Raw genomic sequence first — 25,755 nt, forward strand, 5'->3', positions numbered from 1 at the left:
AATGTCATCAAAAACACTACAGTAAATACTACAGTAATGTCAGCAAAAATACTACAGTAAATACTACAGTAATGTCATCAAAAATACTACAGTAAATACTACAGTAATGTCAGCAAAAACACTACAGTAAATACTACAGTAATGTTGGCAAAAACACTACAGTAAATACTACAGTAATGTCAGCAAAAACACTACAGTAAATACTACAGTAATGTTTGCAAAAACACTACAGTAAATACTACAGTAATGTCAGCAAAAACACTACAGTAAATACTACAGTAATGTTGGCAAAACACTACAGTAAATGCTACAGTAATGTTGGCAAAAACACTACAGTAAATACTACAGTAATGTCAGCAAAAACACTACAGTAAATACTACAGTAATGTTGGCAAAAACACTACAGTAAATACTACAGTAATGTCAACAAAAACACCACAGTAAATACTACAGTAATGTCATCAAAAACACTACAGTAAATACTACAGTAATGTCGGCAAAAACACTACAGTAAATACTACAGTAATGTTGGCAAAAACACTACAGTAAATACTACAGTAAAGTCATCAAAAACACTACAATAAATACCACAGTAATGTAATCAAAAACACTACAGTAAATACTACAGTAATGTCGGCAAAAACACTACAGTAAATACTACAGTAATGTCATCAAAAACACTACAGTAAATACTACAGTAATGTCATCAAAAACACTACAGTAAATACTACAGTAATGTCGGCAAAAACACTACAGTAAATACTACAGTAATGTCGGCAAAAACACTACAGTAAATACTACAGTAATGTCGGCAAAAACACTACAGTAAATACTACAGTAATGTTGGCAAAAACACTACAGTAATTTCTATAGTATATTATACTACAGTATTTATTTGCATATACCCTGCCCATTTTCCTCCCCATACCCAGTTTGTACTACCCAAAAGTGTGACACCTACATGCCAAGTATATACAGTGCCTTGCGAAAGTATTCGACCCCCTTGAACTTTGCGACCTTTTGCCACATTTCAGGCTTCAAACATAAAGATATAAAACTGTATTTTTTTGTGAAGAATCAACAACAAGTGGGACACAATCATGAAGTGGAACGACATTTATTGGATATTTCAAACTTTTTTAACAATTCAAAAACTGAAAAATTGGGCATGCAAAATTATTCAGCCCCCTTAAGTTAATACTTTGTAGCGCCACCTTTTGCTGCGATTACAGCTGTAAGTCGCTTGGGGTATGTCTCTATCAGTTTTGCACATCGAGAGACTGACATTTTTTCCCATTCCTCCTTGCAAAACAGCTCGAGCTCAGTGAGGTTGGATGGAGAGCATTTGTGAACAGCAGTTTTCAGTTCTTTCCACAGATTCTCGATTGGATTCAGGTCTGGACTTTGACTTGGCCATTCTAACACCTGGATATGTTTATTTTTGAACCATTCCATTGTAGATTTTGCTTTATGTTTTGGATCATTGTCTTGTTGGAAGACAAATCTCCGTCCCAGTCTCAGGTCTTTTGCAGACTCCATCAGGTTTTCTTCCAGAATGGTCCGGTATTTGGCTCCATCCATCTTCCCATCAATTTTAACCATCTTCCCTGTCCCTGCTGAAGAAAAGCAGGCCCAAACCATGATGCTGCCACCACCATGTTTGACAGTGGGGATGGTGTGTTCAGCTGTGTTGCTTTTACGCCAAACATAACGTTTTGCATTGTTGCCAAAAAGTTCAATTTTGGTTTCATCTGACCAGAGCACCTTTTTCCACATGTTTTGTGTGTCTCCCAGGTGGCTTGTGGCAAACTTAAAACGACACTTTTTATGGATATCTTTAAGAAATGGCTTTCTTCTTGCCACTCCTCCATAAAGGCCAGATTTGTGCAATATACGACTGATTGTTGTCCTATGGACAGAGTCTCCCACCTCAGCTGTAGATCTCTGCAGTTCATCCAGAGTGATCATGGGCCTCTTGGCTGCATCTCTGATCAGTCTTCTCCTTGTATTAGCTGAAAGTTTAAAGGGACGGCCAGGTCTTGGTAGATTTGCAGTGGTCTGATACTCCTTCCATTTCAATATTATCGCTTGCACAGTGCTCCTTGGGATGTTTAAAGCTTGGGAAATCTTTTTGTATCCAAATCCGGCTTTAAACTTCTTCACAACAGTATCTCGGACCTGCCTGGTGTGTTCCTTGTTCTTCATGATGCTCTCTGCGCTTTTAACGGACCTCTGAGACTATCACAGTGCAGGTGCATTTATACGGAGACTTGATTACACACAGGTGGATTGTATTTATCATCATTAGTCATTTAGGTCAACATTGGATCATTCAGAGATCCTCACTGAACTTCTGGAGAGAGTTTGCTGCACTGAAAGTAAAGGGGCTGAATAATTTTGCACGCCCAATTTTTCAGTTTTTGATTTGTTAAAAAAGTTTGAAATATCCAATAAATGTCGTTCCACTTCACGATTGTGTCCCACTTGTTGTTGATTCTTCACAAAAAAATACAGTTTTATATCTTTATGTTTAAAGCCTGAAATGTGGCAAAAGGTTGCAAAGTTCAAGGGGGCCGAATACTTTCGCAAGGCACTGTATACAGTACCAGTCAAAAGTTTGGACACACCTACTCATTGAAGGGGTTTTCTTTAATTTTTACTTTTTTTCCACATTGTAGAATAATAGTGAAGACATCAAAACTATGGAATCATGTAGTAACCAAAAAAGTGCTAAACAAATCTAAAATATATTTTATATTTGAGATCCTTCAAAGTTGCTGCCCTTTGCCTTGATGATAGTGTAACAGTATAACTTTAGACCGTCCCCTCGCCCATACCCGGGAGCGAACCAGGGACCCTCTGCACACATCAACAACAGTCACCCACGAAGCATCGTTACCCATCGCTCCACAAAAGCCGCGGCCCTTGCAGAGCAAGGGGAACTACTACTTCAAGGTCTCAGAGCAAGTGACGTCACCGATTGAAATGCTATTTAGCGCGCACCACCGCTAACTAAGCTAGCCGTTTCACATCCGTTACAATAGCTTTGCACAATCTAGGCCGTCTCTCAACTAGCTTCATGAGGTCGTCACATGGAATGCATTTCAATTAACATGTGTGCCTTGTTAAAAGTTAATTTGTGGAATTTCTTTCTTTCTTAATGCATTTGAGACTATCAGTTGGGTTGTGACAAGGTTAGGGGTGATATACCCTATTTGGTAAAAGACCAAGTCCACATTATGGCAAGAACAGCTCAAATAAGCAAAGAGAAACGACAGTCCATCATTACTTTAAGAAATGAAGGTCAGTCAATCTGGAAAATGTCAGGAACTTTGAACGTTTCTTCAAGTGCAGTTGCAAAAACCACCAAGCGCTATGATGAAACTGGCTCTCGTGAGGACTGCCACAGGAAAGGAAGACCCAGAGTTACCTCTGCTACAGAGGATAAGTTCAATAGAGTTAACTGCACCTCAGAGTTCAAGTAACAGACACATCTCAACATCAACTGTTCAGATGAGACTGAGTGAATCAGGCCTTCTTGGTCGAATTGCTGCAAAGAAACCACTACTAAAGGACACCAATAAGAAGAATAGACTTGCTTGGACCAAGAAACACGAGCAATGGACATTAGACCGGTGGAAATCTGTCTATTGGTCTGATGAGTCTAAATTTGAGAGATTTGGTTCCAACCGCTGTGTCTTTGTGAGATGCAGAGTAGGTGAACGGATGATCTCCGCATTTGTGGTTCCTACCTTGAAGCATGGAGGAGAAGGTGTGGGGGTGCTTTACTGGTGACACTGTCAGTGATTTATTTCAAATTCAAGGCACACTTAACCAGCATGGCTACCACAGCATTCTGCAGCGATACGCCATCCCATCTGGTTTGCGCTTACTGGGACTATCATTTGTTTTTCTACAGGGCAATGACCCAACACACCTCCAGGCTGTGTAAGGGCTATTTGACCAAGAAGGAGAGTGATAAAGGGTGCTGCATCAGATGACCTGGCCTCCAAAATTACCCGACCTCAACCCAATTGAGATGGTTTGGGATGAGTTAGACCGCAGAGTGAAGAAAAAGCAGCCAACAATCAAGTAATCACCATTATGTGGGAACTCCTTCAAGACTGTTGGAAAAGCATTCCTCATGAAGCTGGTTGAGAGAATGCCAAGAGTGTGCAAAGCTGTCATCAAGGCAAAGGATGGCTACTTTGAAGAATATAAAATCTACAATATATTTTGATTTATTTAACACTTTTTTGGTTACTACCTGATTCCATATGTGCAATTTAATAGTTTTGATGTCTAAACTATTATTCTACCATATAGAAAATATAAAAAATCAAGAAAAACCCTTGAATGAGTAGTATACTAAAGTCCGCAAAAACACTACGTAATTACTATAGTATATACAATCATTTTTTTCCTACAGTATTTATACTATAGTAAACTGTTAATACTACAGTATACTACAGTCATGGCTGCAACACTACAGTAAATACTACAATAAAGTCTGCAAAAACACTACAGTAAATACTATACACTGTATGCTTGACAGAAAACATCCACTTGTTGGATATTACAAAAAAGTCCTATCTAGAACCTAAAATGGTTATTTGGCTGTCCCCATAGGAGAACCCTTTGAAGAACCCTTTTTGGTTACAGGTAGAACCACATAGTGTTCAACATGGAAGCCAAAAGGGTTCTACTTTAAACCAAAAAGGGCTTTACCTGGAACCAAAAAGGGTTATCCTATGGGGACAGCCCTTTTGAAACCGTTTTTCTAAGAGTGCAGTATTTATACCATAGTATACTATACTATCTTTTCATATGGGTAGGAGACACTTCCTGTGTTTCCTCGTGAAAACAAATTCACATGGAGTGAGCTGTCACTGGTTCCAATGCATTCTATGCTTATTGCCCTCAGTAGGCAGTCAACTTTGTTTTCGTGTGTATCTATAAGTAAATTATTCTGTACCACCCAGTGTGCATTGAGATACTGAATAGATAGGAGAAGTGTTGTGATTACTAATTTGGTGGGTGCCTATTTTTGTCATATTTCACACATGTACAATTGTGTGTTATACACATGTGAAATGTAAATGTGTTGTTTTGCATATCCTTTCGGTTATTGGTCCAACGCTCTTAACCTCTAGGCTACCTGCCGCCCTTGGAGGCTGGGCCAGTGGCATGGGTTGATAACGCAAAGCTTATGGCTATGGGAAACTATAGAGTTATGCATGGAGCATTGGGAGGTGTTTCCGCAAGGTTAGCCAAAGTACACCTGGCATCATAATATTTATTTACATATTCTACTTCCACTCCTAGCTGTTGAGTGGTGATTCATTTACTAACTCTGCAGTCACGTTTCAGTCCAGGTGATGGAAACGGTCTGGGTCAAGGCGCCCTTCTGCATGTTCCATGTGTTCCACGGGTTCCATGTCAGTTATTATCTGGAGGACAAAACTTGGAGCTTTTCAGACCTCTGCATCCTACACTAAACTTACTTTGTCATTTATTTGTTTAAATGTTATATATAAAAAATGTTTTTATTAACTCATTCATCATCTACTTTATTGGCCTTAGATATTTTGTATGGGCTATTCGGGTAGGCTAAATACTGTATACAATTTGCGGATGTTTGCATGATGTCAACACGGAGGTTAAAAGGTCACTGGTGCAGTAATGTGGGATATCTGAGCCCCATGCCGCAGCATTTTTTACTCCTGCCATCTGCCTGCAACTTGGAGGCGGTTTTGAATGGTGGCTCTCTCTCTTTTCTTCATTGAGAATGTCATCCAACTTGACTCTATGATTACATGGCTCAGTTAACCTACAGCTAGTGCCCCTGTTTGACCTTGATATGTAATGGTCTTAGAGGGAGAGATACAGTACATGCATTCTTGATTTATCTTATCAAACCAAGCAGAAGTAAACAAAATCAGATGTAATCCATATACATCCTAATCTAAATAACACAAGATAGTTCAACTGATTGCATAATATTGAGAGTGAGGCTACTGCTGGTTTAACCCAGAGCTCCATATTCACCTGCTGCCCAATTAGGTAAGCCTCACAGAGCAATGCAATGGGGTGATGGCATTTAACTGAGAAGCCCGGATACACACACACACACACACACACACTTTCCTGTCCTTGCAGTTCGCACGAATGATTCTAGCGCCCATTCAGAACATCCCCAACCAACCAGAACATCCCCAACCAACCGTACATCATGCTCTATTTGAGTTTCCTCGAAAATTATAACAGGGGCTATAAAGCGCGGGTGGTGATTATCATTTCTGACTGCTGGTGATAGCTTCATGCAGCGCGAGTCTTCCCACTGAATGCACTCCTCGCATTCTCGAATCGTCCTCACGTGGATGCATATGCTAAACCGCGTGCGGCGCGTGATTTTACAGGCGGATACAGTTCTCTCTCCCCATTTATTTTTTCTCTTCGCTCTCTCTCTCCCGGCACTTCTGTAGTGATGGTGCCTCCGGTGGTGGAAAGGGGGATGTTAGGTTGGAAAGTGTGTCAGAGATTTCATGCATTAACTTTATCTCTCGTCACGTTTTCCCGCATTATGCGCGATTTAATGCATTAGTCCTGGATCCTATATCACAAGTCCCTTGCATCAACATCAGTGGCGTCAGTTCATCTAAAACTAGGGTATGGCAAAGTGGGGTGTGGTGGGTTGGGGGCTGTGATTGACCCCAGGCATTAATTATCAGCGCAATATTATGTTTAAGGTGTGTGGAACGCCGTGGACAATGTCAAACACTACTCAACCTCATCATAAATTGACTCATTTACTTGTGGAACGGCGCATACAGAGCAACATGAAATAGATGCGTAATTCGTGCTATCAAGTCACAACAGGGCCGGTTTCAAATACCGACACCAATGTGAAAGTAACCGGTGCATAAAACAGCTGACCGCAAATGCAAACTATGCCAGATAAATGAATATAAATAAAAGCATAGCCTACATCAAAGACTACAATGTCAACATTGCTTCGTGCACTTCCCGCACATGCATACATTTGCCTGTCTGCATTTTTCGCCAGGGAAGGTAAACATCTTGCGAGTATTGAAGCAATGTATGAAAATGGTTGCTCTGAGAATATTGAAACATTGTATCAACGAACGATGCCGCTTGGAGAATATTGAAAATGAGAATAGTGCCAATGAGGGGGCGCAGCGCATTTCCCCGGGCAGCTTGTCTGTCTGATATTATTGTGTTGTTTACGCATCTGGGTGATTAATATATATTTATATATTTTAAACAGCCCTACATCCACACTATAGTTACATAACATTAATGACGTTTTAGCAACAAGATTGATCTGTAAGAATATCTCATTTTAATTGAGGAAGATGGACAAGCAAGACTGATAGTGTGGAAATGCATTATACCAGAGGGAAGTAGGCTACAGGTAGGGATTAGGGATGCAGAATTGGGATGATGAAAAAGTAGACCTACAGCAAGAAAGGAAAAAAAGTTATCCTAACTAAGTAACAATTAATGATTTGCATTATCTCAATTATCATTCTGTCACTGTATGACCATGTACATTTGTTATTGCCTACAATTGTTATTGTCGTTGAAGTCAAAATCATGACATCCATTTGGGGGAAATGCTCCAAATAGCAAGTTCAGTTGTGTTTGTTTTCATACCACTACATGAAACCAAAATTGCACTAGTCTACTGGTCAAATTAATTTAAATATCAATCAGGCCTACAGCTATCACAGCCTGTATTTTAACAGCAATAAAATAGCTTTTGTTTCGAATGGTCACCTCCCAATTCCGAATTGACATCATTGATAACACATACAATATATATCTATCAGATAACATCAAGGCTTAGAAGGCCGAGTTCAAATGTCGACGTCAAATTCAAAGCAATTGGCGCACTGCCTAAACGGCTGACTGCCAAAGCAAACTGGCACTGTCTGCGCTCTGCTCTCTAAAAGTGAAAGAAAGGGTTGCAGGCCGGCAGCTGCTCTCTGCATGGTCCTAAAACCAGCTAAACGTCACCGTTTAGTTAGAATCGGGATTGGAACTATTTTAGTGTACATTGTTTTATCCTACTTACCATTTTTGGTCTTGAGCTAGGGTATGGCGATACCCAACTAACGCCGCTGATCAACATCTCTCCCAAACGGAAGGTTCAGCGCACACATCCGCTAGGCTAGACTAAGTGTGCTATGTACAGTTGGAACGTGACAGCACTCCCTGACAGTAGGCTATTTGTAGCCTGCAAAGTCATTTGATCCGCTGTAGTCCTCAGAGTGATGCTAAAACTGCTATAGGGCAATCCGTGACATCCTGCATTCTTGGTAATGCAGTGTGATGGAGATAATCTATTATAATCCTCAAATTATGCATAATGCAATTAGTCTACATGGATATTTGGTGGCTGCCAAATAGTCCCATTGGTGTCATTCTTCTTTATAATGCAACCTAAATACCTGAATAGAGTAGACTTTTGAATATACTTGCAATATAAATATACATAAATGCAATCCATAATATAAATTCAACTCCTTCTATTCAGGCCCCTCCAATGAATCCAATAAAAAGGTATTTGTCACATGCGTCATGAACAAGATGTGTAGACTAACAGTAAAAAGGTTACTTACAGGTAATTTTCCAACCATGCATAGTCAAAGATTTTACAAATATACACTGTGAGTAACGAATAACAATAACGAGTAAAAAATAAAATAGCTATATACAGGAAGTTCCAGTACCGAGTCGAAGTGCAGGGGTACGAGATAATAACATGGCTATATACAGGAAGTACCAGTAATGAGTCAATGTGCTGGGGTACGAGATAATAACATGGCTATATACAGGAAGTACCAGTACCGAGTTGATGTGCTGGGGTACGAGATAATAACATGGCTATATACAGGAAGTACCAGTAATGAGTCAATGTGCTGGGGTACGAGATAATAACATGGCTATATACAGGAAGTACCAGTAATGAGTCAATGTGCTGGGGTACGAGGTAATAACATGGCTATATACAGGGAGTACCAGTACAGAGTCCATGTGCTGGGGTACGAGATAATAACATGGCTATATACAGGAAGTACCAGTACCGAGTCAATGTGCTGGGATACGAGGTAATAACATGGCTGTATACAGGAAGTACCAGTACCGAGTCAATGTGCTGGGGTACGAGATAATAACACGGCTATATACAGGAAGTACCAGTACCGAGTCGATGTGCTGGGGTACGAGATAATAACATGGCTGTATACAGGAAGTACCAGTACCGAGTCGATGTGCTGGGGTAAGAGATAATAACACAGCTAGATACAGGGAGTACCAGTACCGAGTCAATGTGCTGGGGTACGAGGTAATAACACGGCTATATACAGGGAGTACCAGTAATGAGTCAATGTGCTGGGGTACGAGGTAATAACACGGCTATATACAGGGAGTACCAGTAATGAGTCAATGTGCTGGGGTACGAGGTAATAACACGGCTATATACAGGGAGTACCAGTACAGAGTCGATGTGCTGGGGTACGAGGTAATAACACGGCTATATACAGGGAGTACCAGTACCGAGTCGATGTGCTGGGGTACGAGGTAATAACACGGCTATATACAGGGAGTACCAGTACCGAGTCGATGTGCTGGGGTACGAGGTAATAACACGGCTATATACAGGGAGTACCAGTACCGAGTCGATGTGCTGGGGTACGAGGTAATAACACAGCTATATACAGGGAGTACCAGTACCGAGTCGATGTGCTGGGGTACGAGGTAATTGAGGTAACTATTGAGGTAATAACTATGTACATATACATATGTACGTAGAGGTGACTAGGCAACAGGATAGATAATAGACAGTAGCAGCAGTGTATGTGGTGAGTGTTAAAGTGTGTGAGTGTTTTTGTGGCATCAGTATGTGTGTGTGCACGTGTTGTGTGTGTGTGTGGTTATAGGCCTGCTGCAATATCTATGTCAGCCACGGAGTGCAAATCCAAATACCATTGCACCTTGTTACTGAGACAGTGGCCTACTCTTCTCCTAGCTGGATTAGTGCAGTCTTTTAGAGACATAGTAACATGTTCCTCATTGTTTACTGTAATGTATTTACTTAGGATGCTTTGGCAGCTGTCAGTTTGGATCCTGGCTTCAGCCACATACTGTACATCAATAATTCACAAACTTTTATGATCTAGCTATAAATTAGAGTGGAGTCAAATGGGTGAACTTCTCTACCTCCACCCTACCCTCTTCCTCCACCATACCCTCTTTATCCACCCTACCCTCTTCCTCCACCCTACCCTCTTCCTTCACCCTACCCTCTACCTCCACCCTACCCTCTACCTCCACCCTGCCCTCTACCTCCACCCTGCCCTCTACCTTCACCCTACCCTCTACTTCAACCGTAACCTCTACCTCAACCCTACTTTCTACCCTCTACCCTAACCTCTACCTCCACCCTACCTCAAGCCTACCCTCTACCTCAACTACTTTCTACTCTCTTCCTCCACCCTACCCTCTTTCTCCACCCTACCCTTTACCTCAACTCTATCCTCTACCTCCACCCTACCCTCTACCTCTACCCTACTTTCTACCCTCTACCTTCACCCTACCCTCTACCTCCACCCTATCCTACCCTACCCTCTACCTCAAACCTACCCTCTATCTCAACCCTACTTTCTACCCTCTACCTCAACCCTACCCTCTACCTCAACCCTACTCTCTTCCTCCACCCTACCCTCTACCTCCACCCTACCCTCTACCTCCATCCTACTCTCTACCGCCACCCTACCCTCTTCCTCCACCCTACCCTCTTTCTCCACCCTACTCTCTACCTCCACCCTACCCTCTTCCTCCACCCTAAACTCTACCTCCACCCTACCCTCTACCTCAACCCTAACCTCTACCTCAACCCTACTTTCTACCCTCTAAACTAACCTCTACCTCCACCCTACCTCAATCCTACCCTCTACCTCAACTCTACTTTCTACTCTCTTCCTTCACCCTACCCTCTTTCTCCACCCTACCCTCTACCTCAACTCTACCCTCTTCCTCCACCCTACCCTCTACCTCCGCCCTATCCTCTTCCTCCACCCTACCTCAACCCTACTCTCTACCTCCACCCTATTCTCTACCTCAACCCTATCCTTCATGACATGTAATTGCAAAGGCAAAACAAGCTAGGAAAATACTAGCAGCCTTGCCAGGCTTACAGCTGTAGCATAGCATAGCTCAGAGAACAAACCAGGGGAAGGCTATAATAGGGGAGGGGGAGGAGGGGAGGAGGATGTGGGCAAGGATTGTTGTGCCTGTTAAGTGCTCAGCGCTCACGTTTCCCCGCCTGACAGTCTGCCTGACAGCCTGTCTGGCTCTACACCTCGACTCAGGCACATAGATTAGTGGCAGAACGGGTGGTTTAAGGTCACGATTGGAAGCTGCTTTCCTCACTTCCCAACCTGCTGCTGATTCCACAATTAACAGTAGTGTCTGTCTGCACTGATGTGCATTTTAACTAGCTTGTGCTAGTGAGTGTATGGCTCCTCTTCTGTCTCTTCCCTGGGTTACATTGGGCATCCTCTGGTGCGCGCTATAGGCTATGTGCTATCCTTCTGGCTGAACATCAAAGCCAATTTACATTCCTAAAGTCCTATAGCCCCCTATGGTTTTCTATACTCTCATGAGGGCCATGTTCTCTGAATTTGAGTTAGTTGACTTGACACAAAGGCCATATACTTAGCCGCTGGTCAAGTAGATGACATATTACTGCAGTACAGTATATAGCAGTATAGTCAAGCTTTGCCTTGGGGAGACTGTAAAATCTGATAATTAATTGACCACATTTATGGCACCAGTTTTGAGGGACCCTCACACACACAAACTAACATAAAAGTAGCTCACGTGAGTATTCAGGTGGACATGCCAAAGTCTTTGTGTGCGGGTGGAGGTGGGACAAGTCCTGGCTGGGTCAGCAGCAGGCTGTCTGTTTCCAGTCTCAGGAAGTGGCAGGCCAGGGCAGGACCAGGAGGTCCCTGTCAAAAGACCAGCACTAACTCTGCTGTGTTAACAATCAAGGGAAAAACAGGGGAAGACAACAAGAGGAAGGAAAAGGACAGATGGTCATGTTTCCCATATAAAATGTAAGGTTACATGACAAGTGCATGCTATTTGGGAATATAGTTCTATGGGAGAATGTGACTCACTCTTTTTATACCTAGGACAGCGTGCTAGTTTAAGGTACAGTAGGCTACACCCTCTGAGGTGAATGACTGCTGCCCTGTAGCCTTGATATCCTTAGGTATGAAATGCCTTGAGAAACTTGTGAAAAGTCATATTTCACCGTTACCCAGAAGTTTCTCAACCCATTTCAGTTTGCCTATCAGCCTAGCAGAGGAGTTGATGATGCCATTCTTACCCTCCTTAACATGGTCTATAGACATCTAGAGGGTGCCAAATCCCATGTTAGGGTTCTATTTGTTGACTTTTCTTCTGCCTTCAACACAATCCAGCCCTACATTCTGGCACAGAGACTCATTCGGGACTTCTCCTTAGATGGGGGGCTGGTTTTGTGGCTTTTGAACTTCCCGAGCCAATGCTCACAGTGAGTCAAAATAGGTCCCCATGTGTCAGACATACGCAATACCAACACAGGCTCTCATCAGGGATGTGTTTTGTCCCCACTCCTGTATATCTTGCACACTAATAGTTGTACTAGTTCCCATCCTGACAGACACCTCGTTAAATTTGCTGATGACACTGCCTTGATCGGCCATAGATTACTTTGTAGAGTGGTGTGAGGAATCACACTTGGTCCACAATACCAACAAGACAGAAGAGATGTGCATAGACTTCAGGAAGTGTACAAAACCTACCTCTGCAACATCTATCAGAGGTCAGAATATAGAGATTGTAGAGGAATACAAATACATGGGTGTCCTCTTAGACAAAAAGCTTCAGTGGAGAAAATGTACAGACCTGACCTACAAAAAGAGCCAACAGAGACTGTATTTTCTCAAAAAGCTGGGATCTTTTAATGTGGACTGTACTATACTGACTCTGTTATACAAATCTTTTATTGAGAGTATTTAAAAATGTTGTATTGTTTGTTGGTTTGGCAATGCCACTGTCAGCCAGAGAAATAAACTGAGAAGGATTACCACCACAGCAAGCAAGGTACTTGGAGTCAAACAGACAGGCCTGGATGAGATCTTTAAGGTCAGGGCCCTCCGCAAGGCTCACAAAATAATTTTAGACCCAAGCCACCCCCTGTACCTGGACTTTGAACTACTCCCCTCTGGTTCGCAGGTATAGAGCACCCCTCAGCAGGAAAAACAGAACTAGACAATCATTTGTGCCAGGTGTGATATCACTCCTAAATAGCTCAGGCTAATGTTCCCATCGACTCAGTAAGGCCAGCAGGCTAATGTTCCCATCGACTCAGTAAGGCCAGCAGGCTAATGTTCCCATCAACTCAGTAAGGCCAGCAGGCTAATGTTCCCATCGACTCAGTAAGACCAGCAGGCTAATGTTCCCATCGACTCAGTAAGGCCAGCAGGCTAATGTTCCCATCGACTCAGTAAGGCCAGCAGGCTAATGTTCCCATCGACTCAGTAAGGCCAGCAGGCTAATGTTCCCATCGACTCAGTAAGGCCAGCAGGCTAATGTTCCCATCGACTCAGTAAGACCAGCAGGCTAATGTTCCCATCGACTCAGTAAGGCCAGCAGGCTAATGTTCCCATCGACTCAGTAAGGCCAGCAGGCTAATGTTCCCATCGACTCAGTAAGGCCAGCAGGCTAATGTTCCCATCGACTCAGTAAGGCCAGCAGGCTAATGTTCCCATCGACTCAGTAAGGCCAGCAGGCTAATGTTCCCATCGACTCAGTAAGACCAGCAGGCTAATGTTCCCATCGACTCAGTAAGACCAGCAGGCTAATGTTCCCATCGACTCAGTAAGGCCAGCAGGCTAATGTTCCCATCGACTCAGTAAGGCCAGCAGGCTAATGTTCCCATCGACTCAGTAAGGCCAGCAGGCTAATGTTCCCATCGACTCAGTAAGGCCAGCAGGCTAATGTTCCCATCGACTCAGTAAGGCCAGCAGGCTAATGTTCCCATCGACTCAGTAAGACCAGCAGGCTAATGTTCCCATCGACTCAGTAAGACCAGCAGGCTAGTCTTTTTGTTTTGTTTTATTGGTATGTAACTGTTATGAAAGTTTAGTTTTGTATTTAAACGCCACTTCAAACGTGTACATGAAACTGCAACAAAATTTCCCCATGGGGACAATAAAGTCGGTAAGTAAGTACCTCTCTATACCATTCCCGGGGCGCTCCCCCACCAGACCTATATTTCTAAAATCATGGACCCATTTTTACATTTTAGCATACGGTCTCGAACATAGCGATTTACAGTAGTGTGTGCATTAATTTTCATAATTTTCCCCCGTACTGGTCCCCAGTGGATCCAACTGAGCCACACAGAACCGGGTGGTGATTGTTTTAACTATAGTGTAGGCAGTATACCTCGCGCACACATGTCAGCGCGCGCAGTGGTGTCTCAGCGCGTGGACAGCTCATGATAACCAGAGATACGAGGAGAGGATGCGAAGGCAGCTGAGGGGCCTGTTAGCCTATTTATAACGACCGCAAATAAATACTGTGGTTTGCCTGACGCCCAAAAAAATTCAATTACCACGTTTCCATCCACAGTTTTTATGCGAGGAGCCTAACGTCATATTTTATAAAACTAAATAATGACAGCTGTGATGAAAACAGGAAGTTTCTGTGTAATTTTATAAATGCAGACAGATATTTTGTTCGTTCGACATGGTGTGATGATTTTGTGTGGGTAAAATACAAACGTTTTCGCTCTTAAAATAATCTCATCAAGTAGATTAGTCAACACACACAGCCTACCCTTCACTGTATCTGCGAGCTATTGGCTACAGCGCGCGCGTGCCAAAACCAGAGTAGTCACGTTTTATATTTAATGCAAATTTGTTTGACAATTTTAAAATGTGACGAAACACATTGAATATTCGATTTTTATTCGGTAGGCCTACATGAAAACGTAAGCGTTTCATGTTTTACCTTGCTCCTCACCCTGCATGTGCTTGAATGCACAATTATACCTATTCAATTCATATCATATGATGAGGCAGAACGCTTGCAGCACATTCTCAGAGCTGACCTCCTTTGCAGGGTCAGAGGGATGTGCAACATGACATCACATAAAACTTGCTGTTCCAAAACATGTTACACACCATTTTTCGACACCAAAATGAATTCAGTACAGCCCTTTCAAATTAAGGTTTTTGCTTGTTGAAAATGGCATCCTAAACTACAGCATGCACTTTGATACTTTAAACTCCTTTTCAGAGCAAACTTATCAGCTATTTTGTGCCAGCTACCTGACTAACTCCCTGCACTGTCTCTGTTTTGTGAACAGGTGGTGTTATTCTGTATGCGGGCTCCTCTGGCAGTGCCAGCCCAGGCAGCCCGTCCAGTGGGTACCAGACCGAGTCCCCCCCCTCCTCCCACTCCCAGCCCTCCTCCCCAGAGGAGATCACCTTCACAGAGCTCGGGCACCTGGGGTCCCTGAAGGGCCAGAGGGGAGGAAGATGTACCCCTCCATCTTCCAAACTGGTGTTCCAGTTCCCAGAAGTCTACAATGTGGCTACATCAACATCCACCCACCAGGACACCTACCAACACCCCATCGCTGGGACAAGACCATGTGGATTCACAGGAACTTTCACCAGTGAGTTGTTTACCAATGTGTTATTTTCCCTCTTTACTTCCTGAACCTGAATATCCACCTTATCCATGACCCATGTCCCCTGCATCTTTTAGTTGACTGTACACATCTTTTGTTGCTTGTACAATTGGTTGGTATTCACCCTCGTAGGCTCACTGATCTGATCACATTTCTGATTATCTGTGCCTCTCTCTTGCTATGTCTACAGAGGCTGGTGGGATAGTGCTTCTGTGCAAAGTGTGTGGAGACATTGCATCTGGGTTCCACTACGGAGTGCACGCTTGTGAGGGTTGCAAGGTAAAGACCCTGACAAATAAACACAAACTGTATATAATATGATTACATTACACAGTCTATATTACCATAAAAACCAACCAAGATGCAAACTAACTGTACATCTGCTTGTATTTCCTGTCTAGGGTTTCTTCCGTCGCAGCATCCAGCAGAATATCAACTACAAGATGTGTGTGAAAAATGAGAACTGCCTCATCATGAGAATGAACCGCAACCGTTGCCAACACTGTCGCTTCAAGAAATGCCTCTTTGTTGGCATGTCCAGAGATGGTAAGAGTTATAGTGAAATCTTAATGGTAGTGCAGGCTCAAAATGGGGCAGAGAGTTTTTTGAGGCCATCCAATGAGTGTTTATCAGTTACAAGTTCCATCAGCACTGCACCTTATCTTTTTATCGGCAGGTAGTCTAGTGATTAGAGTGTTAGGCCAGTAACCGAAAGGTTGTTAGATCGAATCCCAGGGCTGACAAGGTAAAAGTCTGTCGTTCTGCCCCTGAACAAGGCAGTTAACCCACTGTTCCTAGGCTGTCATTGTAAATAAGAATTTGTTCTTAACTGACTTGCCTAGTTAAATAAAGATAAAATAAAACAATACATATTTCACCTGAGACATTGCACTGGCCTACTGTTGAAGGGCAGACTTAGGAAAATACCCTATATCCACACAGCCTCTTGCTCATTCAAAGGTTTCAAAGTCAGTCTGTCTTTTTCTTGTTCAGATTCCTCCTCTCTCTCTTGTCCCTGCTCCTCTCCATGTTCTTCTCCTCCATGTTCCATGAGCTCTCCTCCTATGCTCTTCCTCCATCCCACTCTCCTCTCCCTCCCTCCATCCCACTCTCCTCTCCCCATCCCACTCTCCTCTCCTCCATCCCACTCTTCTCTCCCTCCCTCCATCCCACTCTCCTCTCCCCATCCCACTCTCCTCTCCCCATCCCACTCTCCTCTCCTCCATCCCACTCTCCTCTCCCTCCCTCCATCCTACTCTCCTCTCCCCATCCCACTCTCCTCTCCTCCATCCCACTCTCCTCTCCTCCATTCCACTCTCCTCTCCCCATCCCACTCTCCTCTCCTCCATCCCACTCTCCTCTCCCCATCCCACTCTCCTCTCCTCCATCCCACTCTCCTCTCCCTCCCTCCATCCTACTCTCCTCTCCCCATCCCACTCTCCTCTCCTCCATCCCACTCTCCTCTCCTCCATCCCACTCTCCTCTCCCTCCCTCCATCCCACTCTCTTCTCCCTCCCTCCATCCCACTCTCCTCTAGCTCCCTCCATCCCACTCTCCTCTCCCATCCCACTCTCCTCTCCTCCAACCCACTCTCCTCTGCCTCCATCCCACTCTCCTCTCCTCCAACCCAACCCACTCTCCTCTCCCTCCATCCCACTCTCCTCTCCCTCCATCCCACTCTCCTCTCCTCCATCCCACTCTCCTCCATCCCACTCTCCTCTCCCTCCATCCTACTCTCCTCTGCCTCCATCACACTCTCTTCTGCCTCCATCCCACTCTCCTCCATCCCACTCTCCTCTCCATCCCACTCTCCTCCCCATCCCACTTTCTGCCTCCATCCCCCTCTCCTCTCCTCCATCCCACTCTCCTCCCCAACCCACTGTCCTCTCCTCCATCCCACTCTCCTCTCCCTCCATCCCACTCTCCTCTCCCCATCCCACTCTCCTCTCATCCATCCCACTCTCTTCTCCCTCCATCCCACTCTCCTCTCCCCATCCCACTCTCCTCTCCTCCATCCCACTCTCCTCTCCCCATCCCACTCTCCTCTCCTCCATCCCACTCTCTTCTCCCTCCATCCCACTCTCCTCTCCCCATCCCACTCTCCTCTCCTCCATCCCACTCTCTTCTCCCTCCATCCCACTCTCCTCTCCCCATCCCACTCTCCTCTCCCCATCCCACTCTCCTCTCCTCCATCCCACTCTCCTCTCCCTCCCTCCATCCTACTCTCCTCTCCCCATCGCACTCTCCTCTCCTCCATCCCACTCTCCTCTCCTCCATCCCACTCTCCTCTCCCTCCCTCCATCCCACTCTCTTCTCCCTCCCTCCACCCCACTCTCCTCTCCCTCCCTCCATCCCACTCTCCTCTCCCATCCCACTCTCCTCTCCTCCAACCCACTCTCCTCTCCCTCCATCCCACTCTCCTCTCCCTCCATCCCACTCTCCTCTCCTCCATCCCACTGTCCTCTCCCTCCATCCCACTCTCCTCTCCCTCCATCCCACTCTCCTCTCCCCATCCCACTCTCCTCTGCCTCCATCCCACTCTCCTCTCCCTCCATACCACTCTCCTCTCCCCATCCCACTCTCCTCTCCTCCAACCCACTCTCCTCTCCCTCCATCCCTCTCTCCTCTCCCTCCATCACACTCTCTTCTGCCTACATCCCACTCTCCTCCATCCCACTCTCCTCCCCATCCCACTCTCTGCCTCCATCCCCCTCTCCTCTCCTCCATCCCACTCTCCTCCCATCCCACTGTCCTCTCCTCCATCCCACTCTCCTCTCCCTCCATCCCACTCTCCTCTCCTCCATCCCACTCTCTTCTCCCTCCATCCCACTCTCCTCTCCTCCATCCCACTCTCCTCTCCCTCCATCCCACTCTCCCCTCCCTCCATCCCACTCACCCCTCCTCCATCCCACTCTCCTCTCCTCCATCACACTCTCCTCTCCCTCCATCCCACTCTCCTCTCCTCTATCCCACTCTCCTCTCCCCATCACACTCTCCTCTTCCCCATCACACTCTCCCCTCCCTACATCACACTCTCCTCTGCCTACATCACACTCTCCTCTCCTCCATCCCACTTTCATCCTGTGCTCTTCCTCTATCCCACTCTCCTCACCCCCATCCCACTCTCCTCTCCGACAGTGATTTATGAGAACAGGAGCCTTGAAGTCCCAAAAGCTATCTGTCATCCAGAAAACTGCAGCAAACAGGAATTATTTTGGGAAATTGGAACAGGGGCAACTTGATTACCTTGTGTACTGTTTGCCCTTATAACATCTTGTGGAATTAATTAGGGATACAGCAAACAATTAAGCTTGAGATACAGGAACAAAACAGCCTGTCCTTGACACGCAATTAATCAATCGTATCCTACGCTTTTAGTCTTAATAAGCAAAATATTGATAAATTGCCCCATCATAGCAGATTACGAGAATACGTTTCGGTTTATCTAAAAAAGCATAGCAGAAATAGTGGTTCCTCGTGACTTCGTTCGAATAGTTTGCCTGTCTCCTACTCTTCTTCCTGTCAGTATTGTTGTAGTTATCTCTAGTTCTCTATATTGCTTAATCTATGAGAGAACCAAGCGTGATTTATGCATGCGGTTGACAGTTTGGTTGCTCAAAGGTTGAGTACAAGAAATGAGGGTAGTGTAGAGTTTTTTTAAGGGAACAAACACTCATATTGACCCTATTAAAAAATATGTTCTCGCAATTGTCAAGAACCGCAACCTAGAAACCTCTTTCCTTCTGCTGCAACTGTTGCGAAAACAGGAAAACCTCAGTCAACTGCCTGCAGTCCACATGAAAGAATACGCCCTAAATTCTCAGGAGCCTGATGATGTGTGATTCTGTGTCTTATGATACCGTATAGGCAAGGCAAATATTTCAGTGAGTTGGCACAGTAGTGGCATATTTTCCCTCCCTGAAACCAGTTAGTCTTCTTAAAGATACAGTCCATACTGTAATGACTAGACGCTACAGACTCATTTCTTGACATATAATAGTAAATCCATATAAACTAACATAGCAGATCTCCTCTAACCTCATGCCACTGTGTATAGCCCTTTAGCTCGATCTAGGTCGATGATCTTTAGGGACAGTGCAGAGACCCAACCGATCATGTAATGATGCCAGATATATTAAAGGCCTAGTACAGTAAAAAAAATGATCCTGTGTTTATTATATACAGTTGGAAGTCAGAAGTTTACATACAACTTAGCCAAATACATTTCAACTCAGTTTTTCATAAAACTCCTGACATTTAATCCTAGTAAAAATTCCCTGTCTTGGGTCAGTTAGGATCACCACTTTATTTTAAGAATGTGAAATGTCAGAATAATAGTAGAGAGAATGATTTATTTCAGCTTTTATTTCTTTCATCACATTCCCAGTGGGTCAGAAGTTTACATACACTCAATTAGTATTTGGTAGCATTGCCTTTAAATGTATTAACTTGGGTCAAACGTGTCCGGTAGCCTTCCACAAGCTTCCCACAATAATTTGGGTGAATTTTGGCCCATTCCTCCTGACAGAGCTGGTGTAACTGAGTCAGGTTTGTAGTCCTCCTTGCTCGCACATGCTTTTTCAGTTCTGCCCACAAATGTATAGTATTGAGGTCAGGGCTTTGTGATGGCCACTCCAATACCTTGACTTTGTTGTCCTTAAGCCATTTTGCCACAACTGTGGACATATGCTTGGGGTCATTGTTCATTTGGAAGACCCATTTGCGACCAAAATTTAACTGACTGATGTCTTGAGATGTTGCTTCAATATATCCGCATAATTTTCCTGCCTCATGATGCCATCTATTTTGTGAAGTGCGCCAGTGCCTCCTGCAGCAAAGCACCCCCAGAAGCTATTATTTTCTTATTTTTTCCATTTTAATTGAAAACAATCACAGTAAGGTACTTAATTGTTCCCCAGAAATGATTTGATATTGAGATAAAAAAGGCTGCATTGGATCTTTACCACAGATGTTCACATCTGTAACTAAAGCAACACACAGATAACTCCTCCAATGTCATAGCATAGTGCAGTATCTTATTTTTCCCTCAAACACTGTAAGTTAGTTTGTTTCTACAACATAAGTTCATGATTGCACTCTTATTAATAATTCTTATACATTATTGACATTTTGCCTCATGCATTGTGCTGGCTTGGTTGGAGAACTCTCATGAGGCAGGACTGCCGTATGAAGTCTACTTCTTATCTCACACTCCACCTTGTGGCGTCTCACTCTCCTCATTCACCACTTTCTCTCTGTAATCCTCTACTTCACTCCTCCTCTTCACTGTCACTTACCCCCTCCTTCACTGTAACCTCTCCTTCCTCCATCCCTCATTCTCTGCAACCTCTCCTTCCTGCGTGCGGAGAGCCTCTCTCTCTTTTTCTCTGTCCGCCACAGTAGCAGTGACATCACGTTCATGATGACCCACTGCCCTACTTACAGAGCAGAGAAGGAGGGAGGGAAGGAAGGAGAGACGGAGAGAGAGATGGAGAGGAGGAGAGAGAGGGGGTCTGTCAATTACATCTCCAGCAGATGGATATTTTTAGAGAGGGGAATAAGGAGAAGAGGGGGTACGGAGAAGGAGAGGGGATAGGGAGGAGGAGGGGAATAGGGAGGAGAGGGGGTATGAAGGAGGAGAGGGGATAGGAAGGAGGAGTGGGGATAGGAAGGAGGAGAGGGGATAAGAAGAAGGAGAGGGGATAGGGAGGAGGAGAGGGGATAGGGAGGAGTGTAGGGAGGAAGAGAGGGAGTAGGGAGGAGGAGAGGGGATAGGGAGGAGGAGAGAGAGTAGGGAGGAGGAGAGGGGATAGGGAGGAGGGTAGGGAGGAGGAGAGGGAGTAGGGAGGAGGAGAATGGATAAGGAGGAGGAGGGGAATAGGGAGGAGAGGGGGTATAGGGAGGATAGGGAGTAGGGAGGAGGAGAGGGGATAGGAAGGAGGAGAGGGGATAGGGAGGAGGGTAGGGAGGAAGAGAGGGAGTAGGGAGGAGGAGAGGGGATAGGGAGGAGGAGAGGGGATAGGAAGGAGGAGAGGGTATAGGGAGGAGGGTAGGGAGGAAGAGAGGGAGTAGGGAGGAGGAGAGGGGATAGGAAGGAGGAGAGGGGATAGGGAGGAGGGTAGGGAGGAAGAGAGGGAGTAGGGAGGAGGAGAGGGGATAGGGAGGAGGAGAGGGGATCGGGAGGAGGAGGAGGGGAATAGGGAGGAGAGGGGGTATAGGGAGGAGAGGGGGTATGAAGGAGGAGAGGGGATAGGGAGGAGGAGAGGAGGAGGGGAATAGGGAGGAGAGGGGGTATAGGGAGGAGAGGGAGTAGGGAGGAGGAGAGCGGATAGGAAGGAGGAGAGGGGATAGGGAGGAGGGTAGGGAGGAAGAGAGGGAGTAGGGAGGAGGAGAGGGGATAGGAAGGAGGAGAGGGGATAGGGAGGAGGGTAGGGAGGAAGAGAGGGAGTAGGGAGGAGGAGAGGGGATAGGGAGGAGGAGAGGGGATAGGAAGGAGGAGAGGGGATAGGGAGGAGGGTAGGGAGGAAGAGAGGGAGTAGGGAGGAGGAGAGGGGATAGGAAGGAGGATAGGGGATAGGGAGGAGGGTAGGGAGGAAGAGAGGGAGTAGGGAAGAGGAAAGGGGATAGGGAGGAGGAGAGGGGATCGGGAGGAGGAGATGGAGTTGTGGGGTCCATTACAAGACTAACACAATCTGCTCAGATCCATCCATATTGAAGAGACAGCCAGATACAATTAACACATTTTAGTATTCAAGGATATGTGTGAATATTTTGGTTTCTGTACAGACCATTTAAACACATTACTCCAAGTCCATTTGTCCATTTCCTTCTGTTCGTCTTCCTCAGCTGTGCGTTTTGGCCGTATCCCTAAGAGGGAGAAGCAGAGGCTTCTGGAGGAGATGCAAAGCTACATGAACAGCCTGAACGAGTCTAACACCACCATGGACGTAGACTCCTCCCCTATCTCCGAAGCCCCTCCCAGCCCAGCAGAGGTTCCCTCTAAAGAGGCAATCAGAGCCATCTCACGGTCCTATCAGGACATCTTCGCCAGCAGCCAAGACAGGGCAGCCAAGTTGGGCATCAACATCAATAACAACAATAACAACCTCCCAACATCCTGCCCCTTCAAGAGTTACGCATCTCAGGAGAACTTCCATGGCTCCCCGCACTCCGGCTCTACCCAAGGGTATCAGTCCTGTCCTGCAGGCCCCGCCCCTTGCTGCTCAGTAACCAATGACAACCACCATACATTCCCTTCTGTGGACAACTGTTGCTATAGTTACCCTGCGACACCCAATCAGAATCATGGACAGTCCAATATCGACACGCCTCAACGGGGCAGCTCGACCAATCACAACTGTTTCTCCATTAAGGAAGAGACCCAAACTCAGACTTCCTGTCCATGGAAGTTAGCAGCGGGCACCAAAGTGCTGGTGAGTAAATGGAGAGTTGTTATAAAGTTGGTCTTAAACTTGACTTTTGTTAAGCTGCAAAACAAATAGTATAGTGTGATTATAATCTATCTGTATCTAACGCTCAATTAAATTCAATTAAATTCAAGGGGCTTTATTGGCATGGGAAACATATGTTAACATTGCCAAAGCAAGTGACGTAGATAACTTTCCCTCTCTATCTAACCCTCTCTTAACTCTCTCAGGCTTGTCCTCTCAATGTGTGTCCTGTCTCTGCGGCCAGTCGTTCCGGCCAGCAGGTATGGGAGACTTTCTCCCAGTGTTTCACCCCAGCAGTGAGGGAAGTGGTGGAGTTCGCTAAGGGCATCCCTGGCTTCCAGGAGCTCAGCCAGCACGACCAGGTCATGCTGCTCAAATCAGGCACCTTCCAGGTAATAACTGCTTGGTTAGTCCAGGACTAGGCTTTATCTGGGAAACCGGCCCTAAAACAGATGTCTGTAACTGCAGCTGAAATTAAGTAAAAAATACCTCTTCATTTTCTCTCCCAATACATTTAATCCCACTCCATGTTGGCTAACCTTCCATTGTGTCTTATGTCTTGGTCAGGTGTTGATGGTGAAGTACTGCACCCTGTTCAACCCTGAGGAGAGGACGGTGACTTTCCTGAACGGCCAGACATACCCTCTGTCCTCCCTGCGGGCGCTGGGAATGGGGGCGCTGCTCAACTCCATGTTTGACTTCAGTGAGAAGCTGGGAACTCTAAGGCTGGAGCCTGAAGAGATGGCTCTGTTCATGGCCGTCGTGCTGGTCTCTGCAGGTGAGACAAAGAGCTGTTTAATTCCTTATAGTATTGCATTTGCACCTTGACCAGTATGGAGATAGGCTTACATTTGTAACATGAATGGTGTCATTTTTTTTAGAATATATTTTTGTATTTAATCATCAGCATAGCGATAAACTAACCAACCACAAAGCTGTGCCAACATCCATAAATAGATATTGGTGTTTCTCAAACAAACTCTCAACCTGTCTCCTCTCGTCTTCTCAGACCGTTCAGGCATCGCTGACATGGGTGCAGTGGAACAGCTCCAGGAAGGGTTGATCCGCGCCATGCGTTCTCTCATCCACCGCCGTCGTCCTGAAGAGAGCGCAGCCATATTCCCCAAGCTGCTCCTGCGCCTGCCCGACCTGCACACCCTCAACAACCTGCACTCAGACAAGCTGCTGGCCTTCCGCATTGACCCCTGAACAGACACACACAGCCAATCACAACTTGCCCACCACCACTTTCTAGGGCAGGACTTTCCAGAGACTTTCCATGAGAAGAACAATGATGACTTGGGCAAATCAAAATATATATATTCAAGAAGCATGTTTTAAAAAATACAATATTGAACAGATTTTGATCGTCATCCTGTTTTCATGCACACTTATACACACACACACACACACACACGCACGCACACGCACACACACACACACACAAATAACCTCAAGATCTCCACTTGTTGAAAGATGGTCTGTTAGAACGTAGTGTTTTACGCTCACCATTACCCTCCTGGACAGATTCATGTGTATTGCTGTTTACCCAGAGACCAAAAGACTGTTTGTTCACCTACCTGTTTAACTCATTCCTAATCTACTGACCATCGCCAAACCACAGTTGAGAGAGAATTAGAGAAGATGTTGTTTGTGGACAATGATGTGTCAGGGACCATTATTGGTGACTGAATGTGTGGGGGTTTAATGTGTGAATAAGAGAAAGAGATCCTGTATATATAATAATACATAGATCAACTTTACACTTAAGATTATATGACTCCCATTTCACTTACAAACACGTCTGGGGTTTAAATATGCAATTAAGTCTATATATTCAACAGCCTTGGATTTCATATAGAAATGCTATTTTCTGTGTATTGTTACATCTGCATCAGGTTTAATGGAGACAGAGACAGCACTGTGTCTCCAAGCTTGTTGGGTTTTGTACTCCATTTTGTTCAGATTATTTTGTTGTTGTAAATAATACATTGTCTTATTCAAATAATAACAATATATGGTGGAACTGCTGGGCAAAATCACAGTACATAAAACAAGTTTATGGATTAGAGTCTATAGAAATGTTATTGACTCTCTAAAGGGTGGGGGTTGGCAATGAAGAAATGGACTATGCACTGGAGAAAGTCATGTTGAAGAGGGCTCTGTATTATATTGGTGAGAGGGATGTGCCATTAGCAGACACTTATCCAGAGTAGAGTAGTGAGTGCATGCATTTTCATAACTCACAAAGGTGTCAGATCAGATCGCATATTGAATCAAACCAGCAGAGTCCCTGAATTCACCAGCTCTCCTCACTCCACAACATGCACATTCTCCCCTATCCCCATCCCCAAGGTTTGTCATACAAACTGAAAAAGAGACTCTGGGTGAATAAGGATCTTACCTGATTGCTCCAGATCTGAGCACATCTATTGTTTTAAATGTTGTTTCTTCCTGTTCTTCCACAGAAATGATATAAAGATGAAATGATGTACCTCTTGAATTCCACCTTGTGATTCTTCTTTG

At 45.0% G+C, this 25,755-nt stretch overlaps 1 protein-coding gene across 1 annotated transcript in view; it reads left to right on the forward strand.

The window, feature by feature from the left end:
- Positions 1-25,755, forward strand: part of LOC110532678 (nuclear receptor subfamily 1 group D member 1) — a 27,387-nt gene extending 1,632 nt beyond the window's left edge. Inside the window, exons 2-8 of the mRNA XM_036988698.1 lie at positions 15,452-15,763; positions 15,969-16,057; positions 16,180-16,324; positions 22,625-23,211; positions 23,436-23,621; positions 23,797-24,007; positions 24,239-25,755. Of these exons, the coding sequence (XP_036844593.1) occupies positions 15,452-15,763; positions 15,969-16,057; positions 16,180-16,324; positions 22,625-23,211; positions 23,436-23,621; positions 23,797-24,007; positions 24,239-24,438 (1,730 nt within the window). The 3' untranslated portion in view covers positions 24,439-25,755. The remainder of the gene's footprint in view (positions 1-15,451; positions 15,764-15,968; positions 16,058-16,179; positions 16,325-22,624; positions 23,212-23,435; positions 23,622-23,796; positions 24,008-24,238) is intronic.

Source organism: Oncorhynchus mykiss, chromosome 9, assembly GCF_013265735.2.
Source record: "Oncorhynchus mykiss isolate Arlee chromosome 9, USDA_OmykA_1.1, whole genome shotgun sequence".
NCBI classification, from domain to species: domain Eukaryota; kingdom Metazoa; phylum Chordata; class Actinopteri; order Salmoniformes; family Salmonidae; genus Oncorhynchus; species Oncorhynchus mykiss.